This window comes from Drosophila yakuba, chromosome 2L, assembly GCF_016746365.2.
Source record: "Drosophila yakuba strain Tai18E2 chromosome 2L, Prin_Dyak_Tai18E2_2.1, whole genome shotgun sequence".
NCBI classification, from domain to species: Eukaryota; Metazoa; Arthropoda; class Insecta; order Diptera; family Drosophilidae; genus Drosophila; species Drosophila yakuba.
The window spans coordinates 10965609-10990288 of NC_052527.2; the positions used below are offsets into that span (position 1 = coordinate 10965609).

General features: G+C 41.5%; 1 protein-coding gene across 9 annotated transcripts in view; it reads right to left on the reverse strand.

Moving 5' to 3' along the window:
* The window catches only part of LOC6527376 (CUGBP Elav-like family member 1), a 50997-nt gene that overhangs the window by 521 nt on the left and 25796 nt on the right, over positions 1-24680 (reverse strand). For 3 of the 9 annotated variants that reach the window (XM_039371306.2, XM_002088432.4, XM_015198176.3), the window contains exons 2-6: positions 22433-22966; positions 10692-10870; positions 6613-7093; positions 2362-2835; positions 252-392 (exon numbers count right to left, since the gene is read on the reverse strand). In XM_039371306.2, the coding sequence (XP_039227240.1) occupies positions 252-392; positions 2362-2835; positions 6613-7093; positions 10692-10870; positions 22433-22847 (1690 nt within the window). In that variant the 5' untranslated portion in view covers positions 22848-22966. Of the gene's footprint in view, positions 1-251; positions 393-2361; positions 2836-6612; positions 7094-10691; positions 10871-22432; positions 22967-24680 lie in introns of those variants that run through there. The other 6 variants (XM_015198181.3, XM_039371305.2, XM_015198179.3 and 3 more) reach the window with 4 other exon arrangements.

Consider the following 24680-nt stretch of genomic DNA (forward strand, 5'->3'; position numbering starts at 1 on the left):
GGAGAAAGTGACATTTATGTAGTATTAATCGGAAATTTTCTAAACATTCATAATATTTTTCAAGGTAAGAAATAGGTATCTACACTGCACACAAATTTAAAATGATTCAAATGAAAGATAAAAACATGGATAAGTTCATTGAACATCGTGAACTATTTTGGAATGGCCCTGCGTAAGTGCTGTCTTATAAATTTCTTCTTAAAAAGAGTTATCCTTACAAATTAATTGTTTCCCTTCTAATTGAAGCTTACCCTCGATCTGCTTGCCAGCCACGCCGGCAGCTGCCGCTTGAATGGCGCTGGGGGTCAGAGGTTGAGATGCGGCTCCGTAGGCGGCTCCATTTGTCAGTCCGCTCAGGGAGGATGAGTAGGGGTCGGCGGCATTGGGAGGCCCTAAAATGTTGGACGATTCAATTAAAATGATTGGCTACAAGTATTTACTTTGAACAACTGAAAAGAAGTGTGTAAACAGTTATTTCGTTTTCCCACAGAACATATTTTCCACAAACAAACACTTACAAGGAGGGACATGGACAAAACATACACATACACATACACACACACACATACAGTGGGACACGGAGAGATACACGCAGAGAAATATGTATGCAAATATGCACGAGAGCCATATCTGAACAATAAACCAGGTTGACTTAACGCATATGAGATCTCGCTCCTTTATTTATGATTATTTTTAGTGTTCCTTTTCACACATTGTGCTCAGGGATTTCATGCTGTTTTTTGTACCCTTTTCGTGGTTCTCCTCCTTTCATTATTAAATTTTATTTTATATTTTCCCTTTTTGTTTGTATATCATGGAAAAATTTGTTAGCCTTTGTTGTTCGGGTTTCCCCGCGTGGCGCCTGCTTTTTAATTGAGCCTGCCAGCCCATGAAAAAACAACAATTTTGAGGCGCCCCCGCAGTTCGCTTTGTGCATTGCCCAAAATTGTTGTTCTTTTTTGCATAATCTACAACAAATTTATTACTTTCCTTTGTGCTTTAATTTTATTTTATTGCATTTGGTGATCGCATTTTTTGTAGGAAACGAGAGCTTTGCATTATTTGCCATTTGGTGTGCAGAGGAATAGAACAAATTTATGAACCCATAAAAGTTGCTAATTGAAAGGCTAATTGCCGTCGGCAATTTAAAAAATGCTCTCAAACTTATTGTATATCTTACCAATTGGGATTCGAGTGTATGTAGACTCCTGCATTTGAATTTGACTAGAATAATAACACCTACTTGGTTTTAAAAAATTCGGATCGACTTGTATTTCATATAAAATGCGCAAACTACGCAATTCTGACATTTCTTTGAAAGCTTTCTACGTCGTTATTTAATAAAGAATCCCTGCTACAAGTCAATTTTATGCGTACTCCTCCGCAAATCTTCCCTTTCCATATTGTTTTCATATTTTCCGCTTTGGTGTTTTTTATTAAATTTTTCCCTTTTTTTTCAATGCAATCAAGAATGTATTGTATGAAAAACCATTTATGCATTGTTGTCAGTAACACGGACTTGATTTTTTTCGGGGATGCGCTGGTTTCCTACCATTTTCCTGTTTTATCAATTTAACTTTGCTTTGTTTGTAAAAAAATATTTTGTTTTATTGACAGAGATGGTCAAAACGAAACATAAAAAGTAAAACGAGTATTTTGAACTAGAAGTTTTCACACAGAAATTTAGCCGAAAATTGTAATCAACTGATCAAAAAAGAAAAAGTACATATATAAATATGGCAGAGTTTGTTTTGGTGGAAACTAAAACATTTCTCTTTAATGACAAGGGATTGACTATAATATTATAGCCTCTTAAAATTATAGGTAATCACCTTCAACATCAACTAAAACGAGTTTTGTGTAGAGTTAGTACTTTAGATAAAAATGGGATAGGACTTGGCGGGGCGAGGTAGTAGGCTCATGCTGTTGGCAGAAGGGTTATATTACTTAGGATAATACTGCTTTAAGTTAGTGTGGTTAAGTGGCAGAGGTAATACTCTGTTTCGATAACGATACACAACAAACAGAAGAACACAAAAAGATGTACAAAACACATACAAATACAAGAAAAGAACAGATTGTCCCAAAACCAATACATAGCGACTGATATATATTTTCACACTACTTTAAATCCTGAATTTGAATATATGTATACCCCTTTTCTGTTATTATTAAAACTATCGAAGTTGTCTCACAATATAATTTACAAAATTTAGTGACCTTAGGTGAAAATGAAATCAATATGTAATACAACTTCTCATAAAGTTGAAATCATAAATTTTCAATACGATTTAATAACCAAAACTGTCTATAAATCATACTTTTCTATGCGAAAGACGCCCTTTTAAGTGATCTACTTACACAGCGCATTGAAGGTCAGCGATTGGCCCCCGCCCCCCTGCTGAGTGGGCGTGGCCGGGTGACCGATTAGCTGCGGCATGTTGTAGGTGGTAGCGATGGGTGGTGGTGGGGCGGCCGCGAAGGTCAGCCGCTGGTTGTGGAGGCCGCTGGTGGCGCTGCTGCTGTTGTTGTGGCCGCTGGTGGCGCTGCTGCTGCTGTGGTGGAGGGACAGCTGGTGGTGGGCGGAGGGCGTGGCTAGTAGGGTTACCAGATTCTGCATAGACATGGATGGAGCGGCGAGCAGTCCAGCGCCAGCAGCATGCCCGGCGGCACTTGTGGGTGTTGGTGTGGGTGTGGGTGGTGGTGCGCCGCCAAGTGGGTTAGATGCTGCTGTGGCTGCTGCAGCCGATAGAGATGCTGCTGATGCGGCGCCGATGCTGGGACTGTGCTGGCTGTGGTGGGCACTGTTTTCCGGTGGGTGGTGGAAATTTAGTCCTGATTTTCCATAGTTATTTTTTTTGTTTTGTTTTGTACAGTTTGAGTTGGTTGGTTTATGGTTTAAGGTTTTGGTTGAGTTGGTTGATTGAGTTGATTGATTGTTTTGTATTTTTTTTTTGTACATGACCACAGAGTCAATCATAGACATACCAAATAATGTTCAACGAATATTTATATATAAAAAACATAGAAGAAAACACACACCCAATTGGATTATTTACATATACAAAAAAATTATAAAAAATTAATTTTGATTTAATTTTTTGGTTTTGTTTTTTGTGTTTTTGAATTCATGTAAATACATACAAATCAAAACAAATAAAAATTAAAAAAGTAACGAAACATGAAAATAAACAAAGAGGGGAGGGAGAAACAAAAACAAAATGAAAATGGGAAACATGGAATGTAATAAAAACTAAACAATTTAAATTAAAAAGTAAAAACTTAACAGCAATAATAATACAAATAGTTGAAAATAAAAGGAGAGTTCAAATAATAAAATTGAATAATTTTAAATGTAAATTGTAAAAAATGAAAACCAAAAATAAGAAATCAATTTGGAAAAACGAAGATGCAAAAAATACGTATGTATGTATAAATAAAAAGTAATCAAAATTAAACATAAAAATGCAAAGACATAAATTCAGATCAATCGAATGCAGTTAGACATAAACTAAAATAAAATTATGTATATTAATTGCATAAAGTAATTAAAATTCTAAGAACGCTAGCGGAAGGAAACAGGAAATGAAAAAATACTCCATTTCCCATTTCCGGCTTCAGTTATTCTTTTATATTGCATACTTGGCGGCGCTGGCAAAAGATTGAAAGCTGTTCTACACAAAACAAGAATCCTAAAAACACACACAGAGACAGAAAAAGGAGAGAGAGAGAGAGATAGAGAGGGGGATAGAGGGAGCAGGCAGGTGTGGTATGTGTGCAAGGGATACAGATGAGCACAGACATTCACATAAGGAGCAGGGCATTGTCTAGCATATTTAAGGAATATTTTTCAAATTGCTTCCTCGCTTTGAATGAGCTGCCAGTAGATGGTTCTATATTCTATGTGTGTGTGTGTGTGGGTGTGTGCTGGAGCATAGTTTTCCCATTCCTGGGTGCCACGCCCCCTCGGGCAGACCCCGCTTTTGTGGGCATAATAAAACTTTAAGTGTTCTCACCTGCGGATAACTTCAGGTTGTTGCTGTTGCCACATTGGAATTGCATTTGTTTACCTGCCAGACCTCGGGCTATTGGGGCAGTCTCTTTTACCAAACACTACGAATGTATATATGTATGTATGTGATGCCCCTTCTTTTCGGCCACCTTTGATGGTGCTTTTTGCCCTTGGGGCCTTTGGCAAAGTCTTATAAAAATTGCAAGTCGGAAAATGGGCAAAGAAAAGCAGGGAAAAACCGTAGGCGAAGACGCTTTTTTCGGTATTCCTTTGTAAGTAAGTAAGTCTTGAAAACTTTAAACATGGCTTTGTTTACTTACTTCTGACCAAAATAGGCTGTGGTTATGTTCTAAGTGCTTCGACATTTATTTGAAAATTTCCACGCATTTTTCTTGACTTTCCATCCCACAAATAATAGGTCTCTGCTAGAAAAAGCCACAATTAAATAATGTTTTCTACAATCTCTGGCTACCCGAAAGTGGTCAAATCAGCAAACGTTTACGAGTCTGCCGCATCCACTTAACGGTTTCATTCGGCACTTAAATATAGAAAAAATAAAGGAACGAAGGAGCGCACAGGACACGTTCCCTTCATTTGCTGGCCATCACAGTGCGGAGTCGTCGAGTCCTTTGTGACCCCTTCGACCAACGTCTAGCTCCTGGATCTGGCATTTAAAAACGTCATTTGTTATTCAAGTGGCATACGTCGTCGCTCTAAGTTCCCCTAACTGCCCAGCAGTTTCCCCCCCCTGTCCACCTACGTTTATTGCCGTCCATCGGTGGCCATCGCCTCCTCCTTCTTTTGTCACTTTTCCCCAGTCCGATGCCCTTTCGCATATCCTGTTTCTTTGACGGATGTGTCAGCTATAGGATGGCTTTCGACTTCTCCGGTCTACCATCTACCCTTTGAAGCAAATCTATTGCAGCAATAAGATTATGAGCTTGTAATCAACACGACAATATATATTGTAACCAACACGACAATATATATTAGTTTTTAATTTTAGCTTAAAAAAAGTACATATCTTTAAGTAAGTATGAGCAGGAAATTTCCTGCAATAGATTGATTTAGCTCCAAAACGTTCGAGTAACGTATTCGAATATAAAAAGTGAGTCATCTGGTACATAAACAAACACTGTATTTTTGTTAGAGAATCCCATCCACCTCAAAGTCCCCATTTCAGTGGCAGATTTTTTGCGCTTTGTGCGATTACATCACGCGCCGCTCAACATTTGGTTGTCTGTGATTCCCCTTTTATTTCATTTTTTCCCCTCGCCGGTGGCTTTTGCTGTTTGTTCAAGCTCTCGAGCTTGATTTGTTATGCGCAAAATGTCCACGTTGCCGTCGAGACTGGCCAGGGGGCGGGGTGGGCGTGGCACGTCGGTCATTCTAATGAAGCGGCGTTGCATATGCAACACGTTTGCATGGACGCCAGAAATCTGGAAATCTGGAAGCCCGTCTGGGCCCATCATCCTCATCATCGTGTCATCTCGTCATTGTCGTTGTCCACCTTTTAATCCTATTACAATGTTTTTGTTTTATTCATCAGGCAGCTGAAGAGCTGGGCCGCCTATCCCTTTCGTTCCTACTCCCAACTTTTCCGGTTTACTTTTCCTTCCGTCTCTGTCGGCTGCATTTATGCAAATTTTGTTGCTTAAATTGAAATTAATTATTTGACAGTTGTTGCTGAATTCCCTTCTGCTACACTTCCCCGTTGCTTTTTTTCCTAGCTTAAATCTTATAAATAAATTTGGGGGGAAACAACGGAGTGATTTTAACCTTTTTGAGCGAACTAAGCTTGGGGATTATGAATGTCGTTTATCTTGTAACCTTAACATTTTTAACATTCAGTTCAAATGATTTATATTCTTTATAAATAACTCACATATATAAAAAACATTCTTAAATAAGAAAACATATTTTGCTTCCTTCTAAGTTAATTATAGCAAATTCTAAAAACCTAATGAAGTGGATTTAATAAAGTTTAGTGACCTTTAAAAGCAAATGACACAACAAGTTTTATATTCGGTGTGGATAGAAACACTATTGCCGACGAACAAGGTTAATATTTTTGCAAGCTTTTCACAATATTATTACGCACACATAGAGTATCACACATATATATACTAATAAACAGGCCGCTCATTCAAATTTATCGCAGAAGCCATTCGAAATATTTTGATGCTGAAAATTCACAACGTTTTAGCTGTATTTGCAATTAAACAACTTTCAAAGAAATGAAAACAAGGAGGTAGTGGAACCCGTTGGGTTGCAATAAAAAACACATATAAAGTGCGCGATTGGAAAAATTAGGGATAAACAAAGAGTAGAACACACGAAGTGAACAACGAGCAGATGTGTGCAGGAAACGAGGACAGATTGAATGAATAGTTACGGATAGAGATCGAGGTTTATAGAAAGGAAGATGCAACGCTTTGGATTTATTCTGTGGCTGTGACTAAAACTGATCAATTCGGATTCAATTTGACTAGTTTCAAGGGTGTTTCGGGGGTTGGGAGAGAAGTCTTAGGGGGTTGACTAGAAGGACGAGGCCTAACGGAGTAACCTAGGCTGGAACCTATTTCGCGGAATCCACTCACCTGGCAGATAGTGTGCCGGACTGAGTCCGTATCCGTGAAGTTGTTGGTACAGCTGAAGGTGGGCCGCCGCAGCGGGATCCGCCCCCAAATAGGCGGCCGCTGCTGCCGCCCCCTGGTGGGCGGCGTTGGTGGCGAGGAGATTGGGCGCCAAGGACGCACTGAGGGCGCTGGTGGAGTTCAGGGGAACGAGGGTGGTTGGTGCCGTTGCTGCAGAGCCAGCCTGCTGAACCTGAGGCACTGCCGCCAGTGCGGCCGCCATCGACGGATTGGGACGTCCCGCCGAGGGCGGAGCGGCTATGAGAGCCGTTGCAGCATTAATGGTGGGCGTGGCCGCACCTGCTGTCGCACCGCTCGGCGTATTGATGCCACAGAACGCGTGAATCTGTTGCATCTTCTTTTGGTCTTTCTCCTTTTGCGTGTCCGCGAATTTTACAACCAGCGGAGCTGAACAGCCATCCATGGTCTGACTTTGATGGAGGGCCTGAAAGGATAACCATAGTCATAATAATTTATAACAAATTCTGTGTGTAACTATATTATTTAAAGCTGGACAACATAAATATAATTATAATGTTTGATTTAAGATTTTAGGGTTTTTCGTTCGCACACCTGGCGGGTAGGAAATGTTTATTTATTTGTATTACTAATACGCAGCGTTGGCGGCAAATAGCAGCGGTTTAGTGATTTGGTGTTCTGTATTGTGCTAAACTTTAAAGCCTGATTTAATGCTAGCATACAATCTTTGACCGCTAACTCAAGTATCGTAGTGTATTATGTATTATATTATCCGCAGAGATGTATAAATTTAATTGGATTCAGTAAATATGATTAAAGTGATAGAAAATGATCACAATTCCTTTCAACGCTTGTTTTTTACTAAAGCCTGTTACATTTTATGCCGTCTCTTAATTTTAAATAATATATTTCCCACGCTCTTCCAGGCCGAAAAATCCAGCCAGCCCACTCTGTGGAAAACTCTGCTTCAACTGTGCAGCCATGGCGACCTGTTTAAAAACTCGGAAATTTCCCTAATTACTTTGTAGCCAAGAGCAGCAGTGTCGCGATGGCTGGAGAGCGGGGTGGGGCAAAACAATGCGCCGGCCATAAAAGTCGCGCCAGAGCCGCAAGAATTATAGCCAATGTAATTAAAGAGCACTTCTGGTGGCTGCCACGATACAGGCGAATGGGTTGCAGGAAAGGATGCAGGCCAGAGTTGCCACCGCCGCCACAATTGAGCGGAAGTTTCGGCCCGGGTCGCCATGGCTCCGGCTGAGTTTCAATGATAAAGTCTACATAAACCGGAAAATAAGTAAAGTGGCTTGCCAAACCCCCTCATCAGACCACGGCCTAAATGCCTTCGCTAAATGTTTGGCCTGGTTTTCGTGACGCGCCCAGAGTTGCCAGCCTCCCCGATTCTCGGCCCCAATCCCGTGCGCAATCCCAATCCCCTTCCCGTCCAATTTTGTTTGTTTTCGGGCTTAGCAGAAAGGTGTAAATTAAGTCGCCTAAGCGGACAAATGGCTGTGTGGCCTAAACTATCTGGGGGCTGGGTACGATGGTGGGTCACTGTGGTTGGATGAGTGGGTGGATGAGTGGGTGGTTTGATGGTCGGGTGGACATGCGGAGGCGGCTTAAGTGCGCGTCATTATTCTGAAGCTGTAAGCCGACTTGCCGCTGCCATAAAACTTATCAAAACTGTTTTCGAACTCTAAATGCCGCGAATTTGCGGGTGGTGCTTGCATAGAAGTTCTTGTGGTTGTGCATGAACGAAACCTGAGAGAAGTAAATGTTTTACCAGGACAGTTTCAGGATTTCATTTTGTTGCCAGTCGATTGACTACTGAGAATATTAAGGTGATAATATTGTTGATTTTCTTATTCTCACGGAGGCTAACTTAGAAACGTGTCGAAAAGAATGCATTGTAAAACAAATGTTGACTAAAATTTAACTTTGTGTATTTAAGCTTTACATTTCAAGTGTATGGCATAAAAATTGGTTAAACGATAAATGGCATTGTTCCCTATGAAAACGATTAATATAAAAGTTTCTTTCTTTTTTCAACAATTGTTTTCTTGTTCAAACCTAGCTCCTTAAAAGCACTCCATTTCTTAAACATTTCTTACTTGAAGCATTCCCAAGTCACCTACTAATCCTCAGTCATTTTTCACAGCTTGGCCTAACATCTCACTTCCCCCGGAGCAGCAAAAAACGGGTTAAATGACCCGTTGGGCAACAGTGGGCACTGGAGACTCGACCGCATTCCCAACATGGCCAGAACCCAGCGTCAAGCACTTGACAAATTAGCGAGACGAATGCGAAAAATAAAATCTGCATGCGTTGAAAAATGCTATCATCATTTAACCACCCACCCATTCCAGCTCGCATTTTTTGCTTTCATTTGGGTTTTTTTGTAAAGCAAAAAAGAGACTTAATGGAGGAGCAGAAGCCGAGAACAAATTGCTGGGCTATAAACATGGCACATTAATATTAAATGCACTTTGCCACCAGCTTCAGCTCGAGCGTCTTTGGCTTGGGGCTGCGTATTTTGATGGGCAAGTCGCACAGCTTTTGCATTGCATTTCATGAGTCCGCATACTTTCAGGCGTCAATAGACTGCAATGACTTTGCAACCCTTGCTGCACTGCGTCGATCCAAATCATTTGGTCCTGGACAGGCTCCTGCCTCGTCCCCCTTCCTGCCCAATATCCTTGGACCACTTGGCCGCAGCTTATTGCTGGCGTGTGCGTGCCTAGCATCCCGTAATTTGACTTCAAATGCATTAAAATCGCTGGCGCACACACATGCAAAGGTACAGTGGTAACCGTGGGAAAGGATATGCGCTTATTAGTGATATTCTTTTTTGCTTACTAAATGCTGCCAAAATTTATCTGACCAATAACATAGGTAGTAAGCACTTTAAGCCAATTGAAAGAACTAAGAAACTCAGAAACTCCTTAAATCCATTCAGTTAAGCATTAGTAAGTTGTATTCTGGAGGCAAGTACATTCGAGAGGCATAGGAAATATCCTTGAGGCATGTTGTATCCTGTGCAGACCCCACTCCCATGTTCGTGTTGGTGTGTGTGTGGTGGTGTATCTGTGTGCTGTAGTGTGCATGTATGGCTTTATAATGGCAGTCCGCCCGCAACAACATTCATCTTGCAAAAGGCGACAAATTATGTGCAATATACACAGGACAGAGACAGAGACAGCATGCTCGGACTGTCCTGCTCTCTCTATGCCCCTCTCATTTCCCCCCACTCCCCACTCCCCGCAACGCTGCACGTGTTTGCGTTTGGCTGTCGGAAGTTTGTAATTTTGCCTGTTTCCGGCACAAAACTTGCATTAGTCTCTGCCATTGCGCTGGTGTGAGTATGTGTGAGTGTGCGCTAGTGTGTGTGAGTGTTTGCTTATAAGTGGGCGTGGCAGGAGCGGAATGTGAAAGCAGGATGGGGGTTACTTGGTTGCCAGGATTACCGTTGACTTCTTCCGCTGCCAGAGGCGGCGTCTTGCTTGCGTTCCAGCTTCCTGTTTGCAGTTGCATGCGGTTTTTGTTGTTGCTGCTGCCGCCGCCGCCATTGTGGAATGAAGCTGTGCTAGTATGCTAGTGTGCCTGCATATGTGTGTGTGTGTGTGTGTGTGGGTGTCACCGACTCTGAATTGGTATGTGTGCCGTGAAGAAACGTGTTTTATATGCGCGACTCTTGCCGCCGCTGCAATTAATCATTGCGACAGTTTTTCCCACACTAGCCACAGCACCAAAAGCCAATGCTGCGCTTAAAGAGGCAAAGTGACTTTAAGGTGATCGTTTCGCCATTTGCCCATCATTTCTGTCATCATTTATTCATTGCCAAGGGACAGAACTGCATAGCATGCTACCAGTTATAAGTTATCAACCCACCTGATACACTTAAATTGTTAAATTGTTCAAGTGTTAGATTGTTAATACCATATTTATGTATGAAACAATTTTAGACAGCGTATTTAGCGGATTTCCTATTGATACCCATACATTTAAGTAAATTCCCATCAACTAACACTATTTTAATCGCTTTGTTCGGGATCATTTGTGATGCTTACCTTGATAGCTCCGATGGCGTTCTGCTTGGTGGCGAATGTGACGAAGGCGCAGCCCTTGCTCTGACCAGCCTGATCCCGGAGCACCGTGCACTCCTCGATGGTTCCGTGGCCCGTGAAGAGCTGCCTCACATCGGCCTCGGTGTACTTTTTGTTCAGCATGCCAACGAAAAGTTTGCGTTCTGGAAATACATCAGCGGAAAATGCGAAATGAAAGAATGTTTTTCACTGAATGCTTACACAAACAAGCATTAAATAAATGCTTGTTCAAGTAGAGGGGTGAAATTAGCATAAATAACAATTGTGTGTTTGGGCGAGAGCAGGTCAAGAGGTCGTCCAACTACAAGCAACTCCAACTGGCTTAAAAACTCCAGCTTAGTGGGCTGCCAATGTGGCAGGAACTACTATGACGTAGTGCACGGTGCTCCATTCAGAGCCGTAAAAATGTTCTGCCAACTGAGGCTGCTGACTGATTTACTGACTGACTGAGGAGAGTTGCAAGCGTAATGGTCACCATAAAAATGTCGTTAAAACCGCGAAATGAGTACATGCATGTGGGTTTTAACGGCTTTAAGCCATTTGGGCAGGCCAAAACGGCATACAAATGAAAAAACAGCAGTTTTCGAGACAGATTTTGAAGTCGAAAAGAATGCTTTAAAGAGATAGATATTTATTTTAAATCTTTCTTAGATTATCCACTAATAACAGCTTCAAAAATTACTAGAGTAATTACTGCCAAAGGTGTAAAATACCTTATACAAAATAAGAGCTGATTTTACGACAAATTTCGACATCACTGACTCGCTTTAACATACAACAGGTAACCACATGTTTGGTGGATTTTTTATGAACTCTTAGCTGACTCTTAAATTCTTTAATGAGTGTTCGTGTTGGCTCCATTTAACGATCGGTCAGCGGGTATTTAACCTAAATTGTGCAACACCCGGCGTATGAGTGATATTTTTGGATATTTCTTATGGGGGTCCTTGGTGCGAGAGAGTTGCAATTAATCAGGGAACAACTTTGTAAGCAGCTGGGACCAGTAAAGGCGAAGCAACTTTAAACTGCTTCAATAAATCGCTTTCGCCTTTGGTGTTCCCATAGATTTGAGATCTCTCCCCTCATCGAAACGAGAACATTTGTAAGGGAAAAGTTTTTGTGCATGGCAATTGTTATGCTTTATCTTGGTCCCCATGTGAAGAGGGGGTGTTGCAAACTTTTTTGGGAGCGCACATGCAAAAGACTAAAAACGCAATCGCAACAAATCGAATCAATGCAACAAGAACTGGGGAACTGCAGCAATAAGAAAGAGGAACTTTTCATCCTGCAACACTTTCGAGCACACACTTCTGCGTTCTGCCCTATCTGTAACTGCTCTATCTTGGCTTAAAGTTTACCAGAGACAGCACATACGAGCGTAGTATGCACATAAGAGTTCTCTTAAAAACAAACTAAGCGTGCGTTCAAGCCACTTTTGGATGCCGTAACTCTGGAATAGGGTGGCTCAAAAATGCAGCTTGTCAAGGGTAATAAATGTGACATTAAGAACATTAAAAGGAACGAGGATAAAAAGTAAATGGGTGAAATATGAATTTAAATTAAAAATGTTTTAAACTATTTACCTAAACCTGCGAGACCGGAGTGTGTACGTCAAGCGGGGTATTCCTGGTAATGATATTTTATTTCAGGGTGAAGCGAGTTCTACCATGGCCCACTGGGCATCCCCCCTGTGTCGTAAAGTATAAATATAGAAAATGGTGTCGCTGCAAGGGAAGTGATTGGAAATTGTTGCTTTCGCCTGGAGTTGGCATCGCAAAAGGTGATGGTGATGGTCATGGTGATCCTTCGAGGCCCCCAACCAAGGCACTCAGAACGCACTCAAGCCGCCCAAAGGGGCGTTGGAAATGGGTCTTATCTGTGGGCGTGGATGAAACTTTTTTCGAAAAAGGGTGCAAGGCATTCCTGTGTGCTAAATACACACGAAGTTGTAGTACTTTCTCGCCAGGTTTTGTTTGCCATTCCTTTACTCCACCACATCCACGTGCAGCACTTGCCCACTTTTGGGTCTCTGTCCAGCACATGTGGAAAATTTATTTGAGGTTAGTTCAGGTGTGACACAAGAAGTAACATTTTATATATTTATTGTATGGATTTGCCATTTTAAGTTGAAACTTTGCCAGCGCAGATACGAGTGGCACCAAGGAAAAGGACTATGACAAAAGGAGGTTAAAACTTATTGCAGGCACCTGAGTCTCCCGCGTTTTCCCTCTTTTTGCCTTGCTTTTCCCCATTTCCCCCTTTCGAGCAGCTTGTTAAGGACCTCTTTTGTATTTGGCATCGTTGATTGGAAAGTTTTATGCGCACGTGATTTTTTCAGCGCTGATAAAAGCTCGTTGCGAAAGTCCAGGGCAGCGAGAAATAAAACCCTAAAGAATTTCCTTTTGTTCTCGAAACTGATGTGCGCTAAATTGCCTGAAGGTCTCATACATATTTTAGGATACTTAAGGAATTTGTTTAATTTTAATACTTCTGTTTTAAAAGGTGTCCAAATGTAAACTCAATATTTTCTTTAACCGATTACTGAGCCTTGTTGTTAGTGAAATAACTTCGATTTTAATGCGAATGAGCAGGTCGCTTTACCAGGTTATCATTTCCATTGGCCCTGTTATTGGCGGTGCAATCTCCGCATTAATTTGCCTTTAGGCAGTTTATCATTTTCACCTTTTTCGGCAGCGGCCGAGAAACCAGAGTGTGGAAACTGACGCCAAATGGCAGAAATGGAATCTCATTTGAGGAAAGTCACTGCCTTCTGCCTTCTGCCTCCGTTGGCTCACACTTTCGGTGCATCTCTGTGTCATTCCTGCGGGCCATTACAGTTGCAGAAATTGCAATTTCACGACAATTACCACAAATTGGTTTCCTCAACTGGCTGGGCGAACATTTTCGTTGCATTTCGTTTCGTTTCGTTTCGCCGGTCCCTCTTCGTGCCTTCCGCCCCACAATTATGCAGCAAAGTTGCTGCCCCCCGGGGGGATTTTTCAGGATGCGGGATGAGGGGCGATCGGGAGGGGGAGAGAGGTGAAGACTTCCGCCTGTGGCATATGCATTGTAAGTTCATCCTTGGGAGCCAACTCTGCCATATGATGTCGTTAACTGTCTTAAGATTTATATGCACAGTCAAAAGCGGAAACTGCACTTATGTGTGTGGGCCAAAGGGGGGGGTAAGGCTGGTAAGGGGTGGTAAGGGGAGGGGGAGGTACAAATCTACTGGGTCCTCATATATTTCACTTCACACTTGAGACATCAACTTTTGTGTCAAGTCGGTTTCTGGCCCCCAAAAATTGTTGGCCCCGGGCAAAGTTTGTCATGTGCATAATTTACTTTTTCCACACACATGAATTGCGTATCTTTTATCTTATTAGAGCTTTTCTGTGGAGTCAGCCAAGCATTAGATTGCATTCAATTTGCATCGCAATTAAATTGCTCGCCTCTTGCCATTGCCTCTTGGAAAAAAGCTTCGACAGCTCTTAATTATTTTCCACAGTTGTGTTTGTTTGGCATAAACAAATTAATCGCCTTGTGCAAATGTTTACGAGCCAAGCTCCTTGATTCCGAAATCCCTTCCATACTTTTCGAAGTCAGTGAGATGTGTACATTTATTGGGGCTTATATTAATACCCTCTTAAAGCCTACACAAAGTAAAATAAACCCTTAGCATCAAACAAATAGAATCATTTTGATAAATTTTAGGGATTTTAAAGTATTTATACATTGTTACCTTCCCTTAGAGGTTTTTTCCAAAGCTGATTTACCCGATTTTACTCTCACTCGGTGTAAGCCACAAACAAAAGTCAAACGCATTAACCAGAACAATGGCATCCGTGCAAACGAATGAAGCGCATAAAACTTATACCAAACCCACTGAAAGTGGTGGCAGAATTCCTCCGGAGGGTTGTCAACCGAGATTTGCATACATCGCAAGTATGGATGGAGCAGAATTTGCTACTAATGCGAAGCACATTAAAATGAGGACATGAGGAGTGGCGGAGTGGCGGAGAAGCGAAAGGATAAATGTTAAACACGCCAGCCAGATTTATACAAAACACACATTCAAATCACACTCGGAAATACGAGATGTGGATGTGGAATTCGAATTGGAGGAATGCAACATTATTCAGAACATTTTGGCCAGGGGCTCAGGAGGAGCTGCAAAGTAATACATATGTAAAAACAGATGTGAACAAGTTGGCTAATGGCTATGACTTTGCCCCTTCGCCGCCACCTCGTTTCTCGTCCACCAATAAATGCCACATGAATGCCGTTTAAGCTGGGCATTCTTAAATACCAAACACATACCTTTGGCTTTAGCTGATCAGAAGGATTTTTGCCTATAGCCTTGACCTTAGCTCTTAAGTGTAAGTTGTTCTTGCAGAGTTTGTGCCGCAGCTTGATGCTAAAGTATGATTCGAATCACGAATTAATTAAGGCACACTATAATGAAGCTTGTCTCAGACTGAATCTAATCACATTTTAAGCTACTTAGGCAGCATCCCAGCTCCTCGTCCTCGTCTAACAGGTTTCAATTAAAATTTAGCTTAAGACGCGGCCAGCCTTAAGCTCAATGGAGTTAATGGATATGTGGAGGACTCGGGAAGTAGGATGCTTCACTGCCGATCCGCCATCTCTAAAAACAGTTAACGTTTTCAATTATAACATAAACACGCCGGCAACACTGTGCATACAACAATGCATAATCAAGAGAAAGTCTTAACGCATTACACTCGGCATAAACTGGGATATCAAGCAATTAATTACCTATTGAAATTTACCTACATTAAAGCTGTATAATTTGTATTACTTCAAATCGATTTGTTGCTATGCGCTAAACTGGGAATGTGCATTCAGATTTTCCAATTTTCGTGCCATTCCTTAATTGATAAATGCAAATTGTTTGCATGCTGTCAAGGAAATTATTGTTTTTTCAACTGTAAGTGGCGGGCGTTGCAGCTCCTGCTGTTGTTATTACTGTGTGTGTACTGTACAGATTAAGCGCTGAGCTCACACGAGGCCTGATAAATGAAAATGGCATGCACACATGTGCAGCAGCAGCAACAACGCAGCAGCAACAACAGCAACAGCAGCAACAACAGCATCAGCAGCAGCTGCAGCAATTTTGAAGTGCTGCACGAGTTGGAGGCAACTTTTCACATATTTGTATCTGTTTGTGTTGTTAAGTAGTTTGGGCGTTTTCAACTCGCAGTCTCAGCTGCATAAATATTTATTGCAGAAAATTCATGTGCGCCGCGGAAGGCGCAACCATTTCACATAGCATACTTTTCGCCGGTCTTGTCATAATTAATTTAAAGCCCCGCCAATCGAGAAAAAATGTTGTAAACTGCTGAAATTATGATGCTCATTCGTGGCCATCAAAATGCACTAAAATGCGCATTACATACTTACAGCCATATACTCGTATGTTTGGTTGGTCCGTCCCAATTGTTCATATATTCCCCCATGGGCGGAGTTTATGGCCCGGCCCAAAGGGGGCAGGCAAACTTATTGCGGTGCAGAAATTTTTATGTTTTAATTCAATTAAGCTCCCTGGCGGTTCCAGGAGCAAGGACCCCAGACGGGAAGTTCGCTGGGGGGAGGGGGGTGGAGCCTTTGTGGGCGACGCATTTAATGCGCACAAATTTTCGACATTTCTTTCCCGTCCTGCGCAGCATATTTGCATAATTTTGCAATAATTGACAAGCGGAAAATGTTGATGCGGAAACGGAAATTAAAATGGAATTTTCAACTAAGCTTTTTTTTTCATTCACGACACAGAGTTTCGCCACCCGGTGACGTTTCGTAAGGAATAATTATGTGCATGTAATTAGGTTGCAGCAAGAAAGGAAGACTTGCAGGTGTAAAAAGTTGCTATGATGATATTTTTATAGAGCGTTAGTTATATAAAAGGTTGAGTACTGCAATCAAGTGATTAGGTCGGGCTAATCTAATCCATTTCTTGTACCAATCTGCATTATGAATGATTTTGATTTTCGTTGAAGGTGTAGCTTAAATTGAGAATAGTAACCAGCTAAAACACTTTCCATAGTACAGCCAGCTCAACACCTCACCACTTTTCCTGGCCACAAAATACAATTAACCATCATAGAAGCTAATGCCATTGGTTGAGCCAACCACTGCGACAAATGAGCGAAATCATTATAATCATCCTGCCCCGGCACGAGTCCCAATCCCTGTGGACGCCCACTCCGCTGACCACGATCCACTTCCACTTCCACTCCGTTGACAGGAGCTGTGAGCCCGGGCACGTTTCGATTACGTTGGCAACACTTCCGGCCCGCGAGCGCCGCAATTTCCGCAGCTGCAGCAGCAGCAGCAAAAAAAGGGGCAGCACCCCAGAAGATGATGTGGCAGCGGAGGAGCGGAGTGGAGTGGAGATGTTGCAATAGGCAAAGTGCCAGCAGCCAAAAGGGGATTTCGACAGGAGCCAGGGGGAGATGCTCATTTTTGCCATTCGCTTGAAGGGTTCATTTGTGTGCTCTGCGAGCAATATCTCTTGTGCTCCATTTCGATGCCCTTCATAAGCAGTATGCTTATTTTCTGAAACGGTATGTGCCCGATTTTATTGGGGAATCGAAACTTTCAAGCTACGTGCTGTATTCGAAAATTTGTATGTTGACTATTTAAATATTGAATATTTAAAACATTTTGATTTGCGTTTATACTTAAGTTAGAGTTAGTTATGTTTGTGAAATGTAATAAAGATGACGATTTTAAAAGAATCATAACGTTTGGTCAACATTTTTAATGCTGAAAGTAATTATAAAAAGGAGGATCACAATTTATAATAGTGAGATAATTTAATTATTTAAGGGTATTTCAGAGCTTCGCTTTTCAGTTTTCAAACTTTTTATAAATATTGTTTCGATGCTGTTTTGTTTTTTCATTTTTGTAGCCATTCGATGACCGTTTCTGGCTGCCTTTGTGAACTTCATTCAATTACCGCTGCCAGTGGCTATTCCTATTCTAATGTTTTCCATCCCATTTTCCCTGCCCGAAGTTTCCTTGGCCGCGACGATGTTCTCAAGTGCTTCACTGGCAAGTTGCCCTAAAGATGAGAAATGCCTGGGAAAATGGGGAGAGGGGAGCAGAACAAAGCTGCAAGTGCAATGACGAAGGGGGGCATGCCACCCAGTCCATAAACATATTTTTCCTAATTTTTCCTATTCCTTCTATATTATTTTTTTTATGTATCAACATTTTACTCAAGTTCTTGGCAAGAGCCGCCACTTGGAGATTGTTGAAATGGAACTACAAAGAAGTTGTAGTCTCAAGTGGAGCATGGAAATGACTTAATGAAAAACCACTTGACCAATATCAATCAGCAAAATGTGCACTCTGCGTTGGATTTTCCCTCTTTTTGTTGCCCATCTGGCGTCGACTTACTAATTGACAACATAATCAAGAACTAAAACGTCAGCTAAATGCAGAAATGCATCTTGTGTAAATGCAATTCGGACAGGTTAAAGACAAGTACATCGAAATAGCTGACAACTTAAGCTCATTTGGCTGCAGCTATACGATTAGTTCCAATTTTCAATTTGAAAATAAATAATGTTTTTGTTATCTCATTATTTGCCAGGTCTGTTTCGGTCTCTGGCAAACTGGTTCTGTGACGCACGTGCTCCGTAGACAATAAACGTTTTTGTTTTCGTGCATACGAGTATTGCCGAAGGGGGAGCGTTCAGACATTCATAAGATACATTTTGACGTCGTATCTTATGTCATTTTATAGCTCATGCCTTGCTGCACATTTAATCTCGTAGATTCCCTACACTCCCCCAACCAGGTGTTTCTGCATATTTGCGGCTGTGAGATGTCACGTCAAAGGTAATTTTGATTGCCAGTCAGTCAGCCAGGCAGCGAAGCAGCCAGTCAGCATCTTTCCAACTCAAAAGCTCAAATCTTCTACCCGACACTCGTAAAAAACTTTAACGCGTCCCTGGTTCTTTGAGCTGCTTTTTTGTTTTGTTTCTTTTTTCTTTATACTTTTTAACATGCCTCAAAATGCGCTTTGCATAGTAATCAGTTGGGGATCTTTAGTAAATTTTTGGAATGGCCTTAGGTGATTACTTTCCAGAAAAATTGCAGTGAGGGTGTGTTTATAATAGAGCAGATTTGATGTAATACTAGCAATCTACAAAGCCCTTACACATGGTTTAGGTTTTGGGAACTTTTGGCACACATAACTCAAGTTTACTAGCTTAACACGTTCAAAGAAATAATTTTAATTGCAATTTCAAACTTTAGCTTCTGAGCTCATTGACCACTAAGGTAAATGGGAACTGGTTTAATCCTCTTCGTGGTATCTTCTTCGCCTTCTCCACATATTACCATATTGTCCAGCTCGGGCTTATAAGGCATTCCAGGCACATTCTAGACTTGCAGACCTAATTAGCTTAAAATTCCTGGAGCGGAATTCATCTTCCATTTGCGTAGGCTGCAGGCAGAAGGACCCCATTGCTGCAGCACAAGGATAACAGTCCACCAGATGCTAGTGTATAGAGTATGTAGACGTATTAAGATGCTTTCGTGCCCGACTTTGCTCAGATAAATAGGCAATAAATGTGAATTTGTCGGAAAGTTTGCATATCGGCAGCATTTTCCAGCAATCAAAAGTTTGGTGCTCGATTGTTACGAGCTCGCTTTGTTTCGGGCCACATGTAAATATATGCAGATACGCCTCACAGATACGAACGAAACACAGATACGAATGTATCTGTTTGAGTTGCCCCCTTGCCACATCCGAATCAATTGATTACGTATTCCGCATTGTTGTGTATTTGTCGCGACAGAATTTCATTTCGTTCTTATGGGACTTTCAGTCGTTCTGTCGATCAAGCGACCCATTGAACCCCTCAAGCCCCGCCGTACCCCTTTAACCCCCTGGTGCCCCACCCCAGTCAATCGCTATTGAACTGTAACGCATTCACCATTTGTTGCTCTCGTGTATTGTCTATGCAAAATTGTGGCTGCTGCTCATTCTGCGGTGTACGTTGAACTCGCTCGTTGTTCAACTTTTCGGTCACTTGTCGCCCGGCACTCGGTGTTTGATTTGCCGAATGGCTTTGGGGCTGCCAAGGGGTTAAGGGGCATGCATGTGCCTCCCCGGCCAATTGTCAAATGGCTAAGAGTTCGCCGGGAATTAGTTGGCCATCAAGTGAATTGCTCGATCAGGATAGGGGAACAAATCAAACTCCGATTTCCCATGCACATTACAATGTTCTTAGTTTTGAATATTGTTTTAAATCAGTAACGTTTATAGGACCAGATTGTTAATTGGTCTATATTCTGTATATCCCTCTGCATGTTTTGGCTTCACATACATATTCCAATTTGCATTCAACTCTGTGAAAGCTATTTGAAGCTTCAAGAACTCAGACATTACCTTAGCATTTGGGGAATTGCAACTTCTGACTGCTGACAGGGCTGCCTTTGGTACTTCTTCTCCATCTGTCTAGTAACCCCCTATACCCAGTAAAACCCCACCACGCCCATGTTAACCCATCAATTGTGCTCCGTCTAACTCGGCGCATGACTTGCATATTTATGCGATATGTGTTTGCGAAATGAATTGTTGACTTCGACTTTGCGTCCGACTTTGACTGTGACCAAAGCAGCCAAAGTCAAAGCGTTGATAAATAAGCAGCCAAAGGGGAATTTACTGGCAGACACGGAAAAATAAAGAACAAACGAAGGTGAAGAGAAAAAAGTATAAATAAATAAAGTGCATGTATTTCGAAAGCAATTCGATGCAGGCGAGTGTCGAGCGGGAAATAATAATTGTATTGCAAGATCAAGTGACTTTTGGGGGGCGGAACCTAGAAAAGGGGGCGTGTGTGTCAAAATGGCTGTCAGTCAAAAGTGAAGTGTAACAGCTGATTGGATGTGTGGATGGATGGGGAGTGTTACATAAGGTTGTTGGTTTCAGAACTTGTGGCAAGGCATTATAAATGAATTTTCCCCATTTCCCTCCGCCTCTTCGCCTTTTAACGTGTGCAAATGCGTTAACATAAATGTAACACGTTTCGCTGTGGTAACACAACTGCAACAGCAACTATCCACATGTCACGTAGCTTTTGCATGCCAACGACAGGGCCCAGAACCCAGAACTCAGAACCCCAAAGACCCCAAAAATCATGTGACCCAAGGCATCCCAAGGAACTGTCACATCTCCGAAACCAGACAGGAAGCCAGCGGCAAGAGGAAGAGCGAAGGAAGAAGCGGAATCAGATGGCAAAGTCACTTTCCTTGTCAGGCCCTACAAAATATTCTAAATTATGTACACAGTTCGCTGTAGCAGAGGTTAAAAATACGAATCCAAAACCACTTCAAATTGATTAAAGTCTCTCAGTTGCTAGTTGATTAATTTTTTAGCAAAGCGGTGCTAATCAGCGAGGCACGAATGTGATACTCTTCGAGTTATTTAATTCATAAACGAACTTGAAATTGTTGGGATGAAACGTTGAAAAAATAACACGTGCATTCCGATAATTAATATCGCAAAGAAGTGAATTAAAGTATTTAGTTTATTTTATTGTTCAGAACAAAGAACCTAAAATTACTTTACAAAAACCGAATAAGACCCAGTCAAACCGACAAGATCCATTTATCCTGGATTTTCCCCACCGAAGCGTTTTTTTTACACGCCTTTGCCGGGGAGTTCAAAAGTCCCATGACAAAGCTAAAATTTAATTAGCCGCCTCGCAAGTGGCGTTTGCAAATGAAATTACCCAAACACACTTACACACATACACACACAAAGGAAACGCAATGCAAGCTCAACATGTAACATACAATTCCACATGCAACCCCCCTCCACACACACACACACATACATATTGGTTTAACATTTAGCCACTTGGCGCGAAAAGGAAATAAAATACAATCCGACAATCCAACAAAAGAGCAGGAAAATAAAAACACGAAAGTTTCATCGAAACATGGCACACTCGCCGTTTCGTCCGTTTCCACCGTCATGTTTTCTCCGGAAAATTACTCTGCTGGCGCCCCCTAGCGGGCGGTCCGCCCACCCGCTCTTGGCTTTGTAATCCTCGCGAGCTTCACAATAAACACGAAAATATAATTTGCAACGTTTTTGCAGGCGACGCGCTTCCGCTGCCAAAGCGCAGAAATGCAATGAGTTTTAGACAATAGTAGCCACAGTGAATGATCATTAAGAACAACATGTAGAGTGAAAAATTGTAATTAATTTTAGTTTATAAAAAAAAAAAACTTCCAATTACAGTTGTTCTTTATAAGTACACAAATAAAACCTTTGGCAACTTCATTAATTATTTATAGTATTTAATTGAGTTGTTAAAGATAAGCTGTCAGATACGAACGATAAAATGTCATCAGCCATATCTACTGCGTTTTAAATCAAATTGGTATAAAACTTAATAAATTAAATCTTGTAATTCTGCAAATTAAATTAATATAAATAACTGAACTTTTGTGGGGAGTTTTTAAGCAAATTAAGTGAGTTCTTAAGAGATATATTTATAGAAAACACCTCATATGTGACAATGTAACACCCTAATGTCAATGTTAAATGTATAAAATAATGTAACGCATACTTTTCTTGCGTATCCGTCTTACGGAGGCCCCACTGTGTGCTCGGACCGACTGGGCTTAGCTGGACGGTGGCCCGTGCAAGTAACACTAATTACCTGGAACTAAATATGGCGCCGGATTCGGCGGCGGGAGCCAATACGTTGCCGTTATCGCCGGATACAACTGATGGCCATTTGTGGCCATGTTTGTGGACATGGAGGACGGCTGGAGTGGGTGGTTGGGATGGCTTTGGTGGTGCATCGACGGTGGTGGCGAGTGCTGCTGATGATGTGGCGGCGACGAGCTCGCGGAGGAGCTGCCCGGGCTTAGTTTGTTGTAGCGGACTTTCAGATTATTGTTGTTGTTGTTGCCGACGATGGGCGGAGGAGAAGCTGCAAGGACTTTGCCCGATAGGGGGCGCTGCTCGCTGACTCCGCCATTTCCATTTCCGTTTCCGTTGATATTGCCGCCAATGCTGTTGTTGTTGTTGTTTAAGGAATTGCCGCATTCCATGATATTTGGGTTTTTCATGTTATTTATTGGCCGCTAGATGGCGCCACAGCACATACGAAAAAAATTGGTCAAAGGGCTCAAATATTTTTGTCTAAATGAAACTTTGCTTTGCTTTGGTTTTTTATGGGCCTCCTGGGCTAAATTAAAAACGAAAGGCAATATTTTATTAGCAATTTTATTAGCAAGGGCCGCCATTAAAATGCCACAATTATTCACTTGTGCATAATTTGAATTTTATTTGCACACACACACACACGCGACCGTTTCACTATTTTTTAGCACGGCGTTTTATGGTCTACCATTTTTGTATAACTAATTAATTTGCCATATTGTCCGGCGAGTGCAGTTGGCCTTTTGCAATAACGCAGTATTTTTTATTGTCGTTCTGCGTTATTTACATTCAATTTGTTGCACATCCCCCATCAACGCAACGAGTGCTAATGGGACGGACATGATCCGCCCGTACGGGTTGGCCATACAGATGGACCATATTTGCTTTTATTGTTACGATTATTATGGCGATCGCATAGCGCAGTTGTTTGATTTTGCATTTTTATGCGCGTTAAGGAGCCCCGCCAGCGTTATTAAAATCATTGAAAAATCCAAAACAAATAAACAAAAATTTTAATCCATCCAGCTTTCGCTTGAACAATTTTTATTGCCGTTCATATGACATTTTGAGGTGTATCATTTGGATAATAGCAACATTATGTCATTGAATATTAACTGCGCTTTGCGAAATGTTGAGCAAACGTTTAATATTAAATTAAAATGCTGCAAAAACGGCACAATTCGAAACTATTTTGGCATGTAGCTTATACTTGTGTTAAACATTTTCTCCTCTGCTTAAATATTCACAACTGTCGCAACTTAACACCAGCCACTCCCACTTGCTGGGCTTTCCACATATAGTATGTGTATATAACACCTGTGTGAAGCTCTAATCAGCCTGAGCAGAGTTTTGAAGAGACGAATGTCTGTGTTTATACAATAAATGAGAAGGGAGCCCAGGGTAAATAAGTAACTTTAGACCCAGGCGGGGAGTTTTGAGATGGAAAACTAAACAAGTCGACAACTGTTCGACACCTAAACATATACGAGCGATAGGATTGTGAAATTTCAAGCTTATTTATCCAGCTACAACAACGACTTTTGTTTGACACTGAAGTTTGGCTGGTTTCCTTGGGAAGTTCCCCTAAAAAGTTAATAAAAGATCGGATGGTGTTTGAAATGATCATTATACTTCTTTTCATATCTTGTGTAAAGAGTTATATTTCAATATAACAAATTACTTGAATGATATCCAAAGCGTTACAGTTTGCGATTGATTGCACAAAACTGCAATATTGGCCATTTTTTTTTTTTGGCTACAAGTTTGTTAAAATTGCATACAGTAGTTTCAATTTGGTTGGGCATTTCATACCTTTTCGAAAAGCAATTGGCCTGAATTGATTTTGCGGCTTCAGCTCGTGTTTGTATTCTATGAAATTTGGCATTTTTCTTGAAGTACTCGTGTTTTCGAATTTTTAGTTTATCCATCCCGACTTTTCCCCCTTCCACCTGACTCGACTGTCTATTTTCAATTTCTTCTGACCCAGCTGAAATTGACGTTTGCCAGTCTATTGACAGACTGCCTAGAGAAGATGATGATGACGATGATTACGATGCTGGGACTGATGTCGAAGCTGATGGCTTCTTGTTTGTACATGGCCAACATATAGACATAAATATGCGTAAATAGACAAGTTTGCCCGCCTGTCGGCCGCAGCTCTCTTCTTGGAATGTAACTCAGAAGAAAGTGCAAATATTGACGAGAGTTTCCATTTTGCAGGTGGCCCAAAGTGGAACAGT